The sequence below is a fragment of the Nycticebus coucang genome, chromosome 7, assembly GCF_027406575.1.
Source record: "Nycticebus coucang isolate mNycCou1 chromosome 7, mNycCou1.pri, whole genome shotgun sequence".
NCBI lineage: Eukaryota > Metazoa > Chordata > Mammalia > Primates > Lorisidae > Nycticebus > Nycticebus coucang.
The window spans coordinates 52,870,016-52,882,595 of NC_069786.1; the positions used below are offsets into that span (position 1 = coordinate 52,870,016).

The 12,580-nt window shown below is 36.4% G+C and overlaps 1 protein-coding gene across 1 annotated transcript; it reads right to left on the reverse strand.

Annotated features, from left to right (window-relative positions):
• Window positions 1-5,135: 5,135 nt before the first annotated feature.
• ERMN (ermin) lies at window positions 5,136-12,265 on the reverse strand. The gene is made up of 3 exons (XM_053597428.1): window positions 11,854-12,265; window positions 11,099-11,191; window positions 5,136-8,221 (listed from the first exon to the last, which is right to left on the reverse strand). The coding sequence occupies exons 1-3, from the start codon at window positions 12,092-12,094 to the stop codon at window positions 7,704-7,706; spliced, it is 852 nt and encodes a 283-aa protein (XP_053453403.1). The 5' UTR covers window positions 12,095-12,265; the 3' UTR covers window positions 5,136-7,703.
• Between the last annotated feature and the right edge of the window lie 315 nt (window positions 12,266-12,580).

Sequence of the window (12,580 nt, forward strand, 5' to 3'; positions counted from 1 at the left end):
CCAACTAAGTCCACAAAATCAAAGGTCTAACTAAAAATGGCAAAGGGAAACATTTCTACACATTTGTGACATATTTAATATGTGTTATTCAAATAATCTGACAACTGCAGCTGAGATGGGAGAATGACTAGAAGGTAAGATAGGGACTTTCATAATGATGAGATGCTCTGCGGAAGGATGTTTTGGTCGACGATCAACCACATACAGGACGGGGGGCCCATAAGATTATGATACAGTATTTTTTCACTGTGCCTTTTCTCCGTTTATATGTCTAGATATAAATACCATTATTACAATTGCCTACAATATTCAGTTCAGTAACATAACTTTTAACCTTGGGGTACAGTGGGCTGTACCAGCTAGGTTTGTTTAAGTACATTCTGAAGTTCATGCAACCATGGATTCACCTATTGACACATTTCTCAGAATGTATCCCCATGATTAAAGGAAGCATGACTGTAATTATTTTCAAAACAGCCATAGGAGGGAAAACCACAAGGAGGTTGCCGGAAAACTAATTGAGTTACTGACCACACTGAATATGCTAAGTGCCTCATGTAATTCCTCTGTAGTTGAAAAACGTGGAAAGATTACTCCTCCTGTCTATGAACTTTCTTTTATTTCTCAAAAAAAAAAAAAAAAAAAAAACAGTTTCCACAAGGAAGTCAACTCTATTCAGAGAACAGATGAGTTGTGTTTTGGATACAGTCACCTTTGGGTCCACCAGCTGAATACTTCTTTCAACAGAACCTTCCCCAGTCTGTTCAGCATACATTCTTCCTGACTTTACCTTGACACACTTACTATGCGAAGCTATCTTTAAATATATATTATCTGTATAACAAAAGATTGTTTTTGAATGTAACATATTTGCTCTTCAGTGGAATTTTTTAAAAACTGCTTTAGCATGTATTTGCTCAATTACTCTAAGAAGCAAGGAAATAATCATTGTTGGGAATTTGTATGGGGCCTAACCTTGAGCATATTGCAAAATCCACTACCAATGTTTTTTGCATTATCGTATAAATTTTATTTTTTTAGAAGACTAGAATAAAGGTCTAAATGTTGCTAGATCTTCTGATACTTCTGAGGGTAAACCTTTGGATGAGACACACTAAGGTTTTAATAAGCCCTGAATTTGTTAATAGGGAGCTGTATTCTTGGGGGCTTTAAATTCTTCCCTGAATTAACTTCAGATACTGCCTTTTCTGAGAAAAATGTTCATGTATTTTATTTCCTTGAACATGAAGTAGGCTTGATAATATTTGGCATGACTTATTTGACCAAGAAATGAACTCATCAAGCCATCTAAGAGCTTCTGAGTTCAGTTTTCACACCCCCTTCCTCTTTTCCACAGTTACCCAGGGCTTCGCCCCTGCTCTCCTGTAGGATGGCATGCCTGTTGTTGGACCAGCCTTGTTTTATCAGTATCAGATTTGCTCAATTCTACTTGCTGACATTTAATTGGCTATCATTCCCAAGGCTACAAAACACCACGTGCCAGGATCAGAACACAATGTTAGCTTGGCCACACGAATATGGAAATATCCTATAAGACATTAAAACACTTTGCTCCCAGCATCACCTTTGGAACTGTAGACAGGCAAAGATGCCATGTATGGTGTGTGGAAATTTGGTATTCCCAATCAACCTTGATTTCACAAATGCCTTAGAATGATTTTGAAGGGGCTCTTATGTAAGAGAATGAGCTTGAAGTACACCAATTACCACCATCTTTATTTATTTAATATCTCTAATTTAACTTGTGTATTTAAACCACAGGAAAACAATTATAACTCAGAAGAAAGTCCAATCATCTTGTATAAAAAGAAAGAAATCACAAAATGTCACAGGAAAAGAAAGAAAAACTTATTCTCATTCAGTCCTCACTATGTGTGGGCTGCCCTCTGGCTGATGTGCCCATCTCACTGAGGTGGCTCTGAGTCGCCAGCGAGGAGAATGACTCCCTACTCTCCTCACAAAAGCCTTGTCCAAGATAGTTGCACTTGCAAGAGAGAACCGAGTTTACAGTCTATATGGCTCAAAAACAAGTTTCTTTCCCTACACCATTCTCATTTTCTTTCTTTCTTTCTTTTTTTTTGTTTATTAACCATCTTTATTAAACATCTCTCTAAGTTGTTACTTATGGTGTCACATAAAATTACCCTGTTAAAACCAAATTAAATCTTTTTTTTTTTTTTTTTTTTGAGACAGAGTCTCATTATGTCACCCTTGGTAGAGTGCTATAGCATCACAACTCACAACAACCTCAAACTCTTGGGCTTAAGTGATTCTCTTGCCTCAGCCTCCCAAATAGCTGGGACTACAGGCACCCACCACAACGCCCAGCTATTTTTTTGTTGCAGATGTCATTGTTTTTTAGCAACCTAGCCCAGGCCAGGTTCGAACCCACTACCTTTGGTGTATGTGGCTCAGACCATAACCATCGTGCTATGGTCACGGAGCCCCAGATTAAATCTTAAGCCTTGAAGTTCAGCAGTTATTTATAAATCAGCTACAAAACACTGATTCCATGCAATTTTTTACATTTGATCTAATGAACTAAAGAATCTTATGTAATCATTTTAGCTGATAAAGTGGTATCATTTTCTTTTTTAAATAGGGCAGTCAAGTCAGGTGAGTTCATTGAAAATCTCTTGGTTGCATAGATGCCACTGTAGCAGAATGAGAGGGAGTCACACCTCTCTGGTCTCTCTTGATGTCCTATGCACAGAAATAGAAGCTGGGCCTCTCTGTGTGTTAAATAACCAAGTGTAGGTGTCAGTAAAGCTATCCTCATGTGTTCTGCTGTGATCGGTCTCCTAACTTGAGGCAAGACCTGTTCTTTTCCACCTTCTTGACCAAATAAGAGAAGGAGAAATGGACCTGAAGACAGTTGTTTCTCTGTGAATAATATTACAAACTTTTTCTCTCCCAACCTTTAAACAATGCTGACAAATTGCTCAATTTTTTTAAACATAAACCATGACTTTTAACTTTCACTCATGTGAATTGTCTCTACCATGCTTTTGCATGGGTCACTCAACTGCTGCTGCAAGCCAAAATGCCTCGAAATTAGAGAAGAAACACCAAGCAAAGCTAGCGTACAAAATACTTGTTTCTTTAAACAAATAACCATTCCATGGACAGGTTTAAATAAGCCAGGTAAAGTATTGTATACCCTTGATGAGGCCTAAAGGATGATATTTCAGGTGTTGGCAATGCCTGTGTCTAAAGGAAAGAACAAGTACCATCGTGCTAAGAGGATTTGATACCTCCATTTTTAATCTAATGGGCCAAGTAATAGTCACCATTTCAATTAGGATCCCTTTGTGAATTTATGTGAATCTTTGCTTTGTAAAAACACAAAGAAAACACGTGAAAATTCTCATTTTCCAGCAGATAGAGCAGCCTCTAATATGCTGTCTTCCTAGTGATGACATTTTGCCATCCAATAAGTAACAAATCATTTATTTGAAAGCAGGAGTCTTCTATTTTATTAACAATTGATAGATACTTGCCAGATTACAGATATTGGTCATAAATATCTGTATAAATAAAGCCTTTATATTTGGTGTTGAAATTAAAATTTTAGGTAATTCTTTCCCTAGCCATTCAATCACATTAATTTTTGTAAATGTACTGTGTATGTGTGTTGTTTTATATATGCTGTATATACATTTGATCCTTTGGATTAGGAGAAAGAAATACCAGAAGTTTCTACTTGCAACATAAAGAAAATTTGAAATACTTTTGGATATTTTTAATACTCTTTAAGTGCATGGCTTTGTTTGCATCTAGTGTCTACACAAAAGTATCTCAAGTGGATTTTCACTCTGGATACTGTTTTCCAGACTTAAGGGAGTAATCACTCTCGAAATTACCAGGGTACATGTTATTCACTTTAGGATTATGGACAACTTAATCTTCAAACATCTGCCCAAATTTGCCACTTTTATACACATCAGCTCAAAAACAAGAGATAGAAAAAATCAAGTTAATGGACTTTATTATTGACTACTCAAAAACATTTTGGGGGGGGTTGGAGAAAAAATTAAAAGTATGGTGTATAAAGGACTTTGGAGTTAAACATTTTTAAGTGCTTGTATTTTTTTTTCTGCTCTGACCAACTGAAGTTATTATAAATAGGAATCAAATGTGCAACTCTAAATTTCTAGATAAAAATCCAAATTTCTTTGGAAATTCTTCTACAAAATTCTCCCGAGCTGACAGTTCCTAGATGTCATTGTTTGTTTTTGCAGTTTGCCATGTGTCTGGGTGAGTGCAGCTCCCCACGCCATTGTTTTTGTATTGATTGTACATCTCAGTCTTCTCTGGTGTTCCTCCTGAGCTGTATACACATTTTGATCTTTGTATTTATTGCTTTATATTAGTGTCTGATATTTTAATATTGGCAAATATAATTTTGGACATTGTCTTTTTATAATCCCCTTGTTTTTATAGAGCAATGGAAGATCAAGCTTTAAGGGAAGTAGTTGCCTTTGTTATGTGGTCAAAGACAGTTCTTCTTTACGAGGCTCTGGTGTTGCATCCTTTTCCATAATTCTCTGTTATTACTTATTTGAAATATCTTCCCTGTCACTTTGAAAAGCTGAAAATGTCCAGTCCAGTCTCCACTTGTAAATACACCAAAAGTACTACCCTCTGTAAATATGGGAAGTAATTATTATAAATTGTCGGTATATTTTAAATTACTTAATGACTACAAAGATTTTTTTTGTGTGTTAAGATGCATCTAAAACAATCTCTCAATTCCTTTCAAGATACATCTAATATAAAATCAGTGCACTGTACCCCCAAATGCATTAATGTATACATGATCTATGTTTATGATTTAATAAAAAATGAATTCGAAAAAAGAAATTTTCCATGTGAATTATTTACTTCCTTACTAGAAATTTTTTGTTATTTCATATGTAATCATTTTAAGATCTTTTTGAAATAAATAATGCAAATGAATTAAAATAAGATGTTCTCTTGATTTCTGAAGAAGCATTTTTTGATAATCTTAAAAGCTGCTGATATGTAAGAGTTCTTTCCAAATTTTAAAAGGCAGGTGAAAAAATGAAGTCTAGAAACTAGAAATAAAGACTCAAACTTTTGTTGAGAGCAAGTCAGACACAGCAGTTCTTTATTTAAATTGCAGATAAGTAGATAGATAGATAGATATAGATATAGATAAATAGGTAGAAAAAGAAAAAATTGGCAAAATCTGTGTTTGCAAATGAAGGTTTATATGAAAGGTAAATTTTATATTGGCAGAAAGTAAAGCTATTATTAATTCCTGTTCAACCAGCAACAAAGGAAAACAAAATGTCATGTGACAAATATCAGCATTTATGTAATAAATTATTTCTCCTTCCTATCAGGTACCAGAATCCTCACCACTCCTGAACCCCAAATCACAAAACCTTAGATCAACCTTTATATGTAGTTACCAGTTTTTGTTCTTAATCATGTTCCATACAAGTTTCAAATATGTTAACTATCCGCCATGCAATCTGAATCAGATATCTTTCCTAGGTTACAAAGACTCAAATGATCAACCATCACCATCACGGTACTTAAGGTCACTTAGCTCCGTGGCCTTGGTGAAAGACGGCTGTATAGGACAGTAGACACCAAAGCCAAAGGATAGCTCCCATGCTGTTTTGGAACTGCATTCCTTCATCCATGAACATGAAGCATTTACCAATTGAACATACCCTGAAATAGTTTCTGTTCACAAAAACTTCCATAGTTAGTTGTCTGGTGAAGGCACAAAATTAAACAGACCAGAGTTACTACATATGGTTAGAGCCCTATAAGAGCCAGTTGCTTTACCATGTTAGATAGTTGCAGGCCACTCACCTCACTCAGGTCCTACAGAAATTCATCTCCTTTGTTGGAATAACTCTTTTGAAGGCGGGTTAACAATATGCTCCTATTACATGACAGATAACACAATACTGTGCTTTGAAGTTAAGTAGAAAATTACAGCAGTCATCAGTAATCCAGAAAACCAAATATGTTGTCCAGCTAGGGAGATTCAGAAAATCTAAATTAAACAGGAAACTTTCCTGGCTCCTCAATCTTTTACCTCACTTTATCAATAAAGACCTGATTTCCCTCACTTTCTTCTGAAAACTCACACTGTCACGAATGAAATCTACAGGTTCTAAGAATTCAGGGTAACTGAAGTCTTATATGGTCAGGATATAAAGTATTTTTTTTTTGAAAGAATGAAAGGAATACTTCAATCCTGAATTCAAAATTAAGTCTTGTAAACACTAAAGAATAGTATGTGATACTATGGAAATATATTATATGACCAGGAAGAATTAAAGAAGCTGTTATTAGAATTTGTGGGATTTGTTACACATAAATAAGCAATAATGTAAGAAGGACTAAGCCAGGGTTTTTCGCAAAATGAAAAAGAAATAAACAAAGGGTTGAATGGTACAATGAAGACTGTTTTACATTCAGACAATAAGGAATTGTCTTTTTATTTGCAATGCCAAAAAAATCTTTCAGAAAGTTTAGGGTAATATATACGGAAGCATGAAATGAAAAATTGTGGAACAAACTATCTAAGAATATATATATAGATTCTCTTTTCATAAATATTCAATACATTATTTGACACATTGGTTTGAGTGAAACTCCACAAGTACAATTTTAAGCATCTTGATTTGGGCTGAGGTCCAGTAAATTATATATTCCCAACAACTATCAGAGCTTCTCACTAAAAATACATGCTCACGCTCTACTTTGAAAATATTCTAAGATAATTATTTCCATTTTCATAGTAACTAGTACAGTTATGACTAGCGTTGTCTCAGGTTTCCAAGGAAAGAAAATTATTCTGAGATACTGTTAATAAGAGAAAATGTGGTAATAAAGAGGGGCATTTTCTTAAAATTGTGCTAACGCTGTCATTTTTATTTTTAATGACTTTTACTGTGCTAGACACGATTTTATTTTCAGTCACAGAAATAAAACTATCCAATGTAACTCTTTAGTCTATCGCCCACCCATCTTCTAGCCCCTCCTTGTATCAACCTCACAATGGGTTTAATTCAGTTTGAAAGCATAAAGCAAACAGAATTCTCCTGACTGACAATTACTCAGTCCCTCTGGGGAGGAGATTCAGTGAGTGGTAGGACCTAGGAAGGAGACCTAATGAATTTTCACTCTGTAGATGCCAAGGAAAGCACTTAAAATATTTTTTGGTAATAATAAGAAAGGTAAAGAATTTTGGAATTTTACAGCCAGAGCCTGTACGACCATGTTTAAAAGTAAGAGAAGTTTAATTCAAATTTTTTTATCACCCCAAGACATAAGAAGAAATGCACCAAAAGAAACAGAGTCATTTCTCATGGTCACTTTACTCCATGACACCCCTCCCAGCCAAACCGTGCCAGATTACCCAGGAGGCTGGCTGGCTGCTGCTTATCACACCTGCTATATTAGTGGAGTTTTTAAAAGCAAATGCCCAAGAATGAATCTAATGCTTTTTGATGTGAGGTTATCAGCCAGAATTTTGTCTAGGGTTATTTCCACCTTATTCTATAGTAAAAAAAGAACTAAGCTTCCACACCTTTCAAGGGAGTAACTCCAATAAAGCATAAGAACATGCGTATCAGGACGACAGAATTAGCTTTTGCTTTAGTGCGAGTGAGACCTTCTCAGTTCCAGTTAGTTTATAAATGCATCATCGACTCAAATTCATCAATTCTTTGCTTGGTGTTCCCCTTCCGGATTTTCCGGTAGGAAATTGTGTTGTATCGTGAATAAGCATTCCTGGAGATATCACTCTTCTTTCCTAGGCTTGGCTGCTCATCGGGTGTCAGCTGGGGACTGGCGCTGCTCAGCGGGGAGTCCTCACTTGCCTCGTCTTCCTCTTGAAATGAAGAACCCTCTTCATGTATTTTCTTAAATTCTGTCACTCGAACTTCATCTTCTTCATCATCATCATCATCTTCATCATCATCATCCATTCCTTTATCCCTCACCTTTTGCTCCTCATCATGTTTGGAGCGCAACATTCCAACTTGGCCAGGTTTCCGAAATCCCAACCATTCTATTTCAGTTGCCCGGTAAGCTTCATTCTTCTGACCTTCGTCTTCTCTCTCTTCTATGGGTTGTTTGCCAATCCTTTCCCTCCGTCTACTTGTCTCCTGGTGGCTACTGCTCACAGGAATCTTCTCCCACTGACGCCCTGTAGCAAAACCAATTGGTTTGAGATGGAGGTTCAAAAATACCCAGCTGTTAGTCTCCAAATTATTTTTCTTGACAATACTTCCTAATATGTCTTTAATGGAATACGATTTTGTGGGTTACACAACCAAAAGGACCACACAGTCAAATAAGTTTGGAAAACACTGCGTTACATGCAGTTAAATAAGCTTCTTCAGAATTTATCCAAAACTTTATAATGCTAATGATCCTGGACAGCTCCAGAAAAGTAAGCAACCCAGCCTCATGTGACTACGGAATGCTGTTGTTCCGGAGTACTGTATTTAGTGAGACTGGCATTCCCTGTGACACACCTTCTAAAATTCTGTCACAACTGGATATGTGAATATGTAAAATAAAATGTTTGAACTTTTCTCATATATATATAGACACACAGACCCACAGACACACACACACACCTTAAGGAAAATTAGAAAAACACTTCAAGAGAAAGAAAGCTTTCTTCTAAGAGTAAAAATGATGACTGCCCATGTCTGGTCACACAGTCACACACTCGATATCTGATGCCACGTTTCTCAGAGTCATCCTAAAGTCCTATACCTATAACCAGGTATGGTAGGAAGCACAGGGGCCCACAGATGGTCAGAACTCATGTGCTGGCCTAACTAATGCACCGAGCCCACCAAAACACACACAATGGGCTCACATATCTGGCACTGATTTCTAGAAAGCCAAGGTTTGAAAATCATGTTATGGTTCTATCTACATAATGCTCAATTTGCCTTTTATTTACCAGATATGTTCCTGATAACAACTAATCGACCCATCTTATTTGGTACCATGGAGCGACTTTTAAAAGGCTTAATTCACTACAAGCATCACTTTTCAAACAGCCAGGACTTACTGAGCATGCTAAGAACTAATCATAAGAGATAAGAGGTTCTTCTCTGAGCTTTCTCCCCTTAAGGGCTTCTGTGGATGTCTCAGTCTGTAAAGTGCATGACTCAGAAATGTTGTCTGGGATATGTCCCTTGGCAGGCCTCAGTTCATCATTTTCTTTTGACACCATAAGAATCTATAAATAAGATGAGAGGCAATGTTCCTGTTTGTTCTTCCTCTCCACAATGTTCTACTCTCTCTGGAAGATGTTCACAAGTCCATTTTCTTCCAGGGATTTCTCTTTTCCTTCTTTCTTTTTTTTTGTTTTTTGTTTATTTTATTTTGTTTTCTCACTCTAGGGAATAGATTGCAACTGACAGGGAGGGATAGAAGTAAAGATGGATTATCACCCCTAACTAGTTATAGGTGTTTGCACAACTGCCATCCAACTGGTTAGTAGCCAATGTTCTTTAAATTACACATAAAAATATACATTATAATGTACATTTTATAATCTTAAGCTGTGTTTTGTTTTCCACAAAAACAAAGGAAACTAATAATTTTGTCCATATTTATGACTCAGGCAACAGATTGCCCTACATGAAATGACTCCTTGAATTTAAATTATAGTTTTCCCTTGCTATTTTTAGCATCTTTGAATTTTTCAATCCAGGAGCCTTCTCTTTGAATACCTTACAGCTATTAGCCATTGTGAAAATAAAAGACACCAACAGCTGTGCCTGTCTACAATGGAGGAAGCACTTACTCTCCATCAAACATGAACGGATTCACTCAGGGAAAATTTAACCAGTGAGACCACCTAGTTTACAAACATTGACTGCTTTCATTCTGCATTTGATCAAAATGACAGACACTAGAAAACTGTTGTCTGCCATGGATCGCCTGATCAGAAATCTGAAAGAGACTCTGAGTGAAAAATGAAGATCCCTGTCTCTAAGAGCTTATTATACTGTAAGCAGAAAGATGAGGGGAAAGAGGTTATTTAGTTCATATTGTGGGATGTTAAGTCTTATAATTATTTCTAATAATGCAATAGCTTAACAAAAAAAGGTGCTTGCTACACATTTCTTTAAGCTCCTTTACACTGGTTAGCAGACACAGTCTTAGAGGTATCCATGCAAAGATAGCAAACATAGGAAATGGCCAATCATATCCATGTCCTCCTTGGTATCTATTTTATGTGATGTTCTAATATTTCAACAAATAATATCCTAAATATTTTCCCTATTAAAGTCCTTAGAAGGCTACATTGGTTGGGTCTAACAAGCTGACTTCAATTTAGATAGGATGTTTAAGGCTGTGAAAGACAAGGAAATGAATTATTAATTAATAGATTTTTAATTCTGCACTTTATTTGGAAACTGCTTAAATGTACATGTGTTCTTAGAAAAAAACCCTAAGGGGTTTAGTTTCTCTTAAGTCTGAGTTTACTTGAAATTACTTAATATAGTCATTTCAATGTTCTTTTTATTCTCCAATTTTCTTAAAGGACACAATCAAAATTAACTTTATCACCCAGAGAGCTTTCTTTGACAAGAAATAATTAACAATTTCGCACTTACATCAGAGGCCTAGAATTTTCCTATAGAGTAAATCGATTTATGAGATCACTTTAAACTGTATGCCAATTGTGGACTTTTAGGATAAATCTACGTTTGAAACATTGACCATCTCACAAGGTGCCTCATACAGATTTGGAGACACCAAATCAAAACGAAAGGTTGTTTCAGTGGACTAACTTACTTAGCGGCAGGTACCACATTGGGATGCCAATCAGCTACAGCAATCCGAGTAGTCTCAGTCCTGAATTGTTGGGAAGGCTTTATAAGGTGGAACCCACAGATAAGTCAAGACTCTCTTATCTGCCTGCAGCAGCTCTGAAATTTGAAGCCATTCCCTGGATTGCTTTTCAACACCACACTCACACAACATCTCATGCAAAAACTGTCATCTGTATTCAATCAAAGCATTTTATGTACAAAACTGTAGCTTCTGTTACCTTCTCTGAATGCCATTTCATCAGCACTTGTTTCTTGGACAGAAAGATCTGTGACAGCCTTATGAACAATAAAGAGCTTCTCTTCTGTATTTTCTGAGGAGAAAAACACAAGATTAGTATTTTAACATTTGAAATATACAAGATAGTTCAAGGGTTAATATATTATCAATTTAGACTCCCAGTAGATTTCCTTAATTTTAAATATGATCACTAAAAATTACGCTTTGATTCTTTAGATTCATTCCTTACTGATTCTATTTATTTATATAAGGATTAACTTAATTTATTGATTGATAATCTCTCTTTTATAGAACTATAACTTCAGACATCTTCAGGTATATTTAGAAGGAAATCTTAAAATTCTTAATTCTTTTGTTCAAACAATGGTGGGGCTGTTCATAAGAATAGTAAGTAACAGTAATTAACATGTAGCCAACACTTAGCAATCATTCTGACAACCCAAGAAACGTAGGTACTGGTATTCTGCCTTCTTCTAGTGAAAAAACTCAAGTGTAAGGAGACAAAAAAAGGCTGCCCAGGGTCACAGATGTATCAAACAGACAAGCCTGGCTTTGACCAGGGCAGAGATTTGGCCCATATGCTATGCAGCCCCATTAGAATAAAGGGCCTTGTACATTTTCTATGTGCCTAGCTTGTTCCTAAAATAACAATTTATTGCCCCACCCCTCAAAAAAAATCCCTGAGTGAGTTTATAAGTCAAAACAAGCAAATTCAAGAAATGTAAAATATGTTACCTTTTAGACTCTTGTCATCCCTGGACCAGTTGAACAGCATGTTCCCTTGTAACTTTCCAGCTTCCTTCTGATTTCCTTCTGTGGGTACATCTTCAGGATTGGATTCTATCCTGGATTGTGGTGGTACTCCACTCCCATCAGTCAATTCCTCATTGATTTTAGTGATTGGTTGTTGACCATTTTCAGGTGGTTTGTCCCCATTACACTCAGCCTGACTAAAAGTCGCTGGAACATCTGTCATGATGAACAGTTGAGTCCGATCTAGAGGGAGCTTTAGGGAAACCAAGTGAGCAGATCCTGATGAGGCAACTTCTCTTGGGTTCAAGTCCTATAGTTCTAACTCCTCCTCTGAGTCCAAATTATTCACTTTGGAACATAATAATAAGATTCCCTTGCTAAAGGTGTCCAGACAGAGCTTAGAGCAAAGGCAATAGGATTTGTCAGATTTGACAGTAGTCCAAGAGCAAGAGTCCAACCAATCACTGCCTTCTTTGTTGCTTAGCAGTCCCACTGCAGAATTAAAGGCACCCTTTTGATTTACATAAACAAACAATCTGAGGCAATCAGGCTTTTGTGTTGGCCTGTAGAGGGGGACTTTCAGCTTGTCAGTCCCCCTCTGGGAATAGAGATTTTTGTCCCTTTTCATAATGGCCCATTGTAATTTTCCTTGTAACAGGAGCCACAATTGTTCCACAGCTTTAATCCAGAGAGAATGACCACCTTGAGG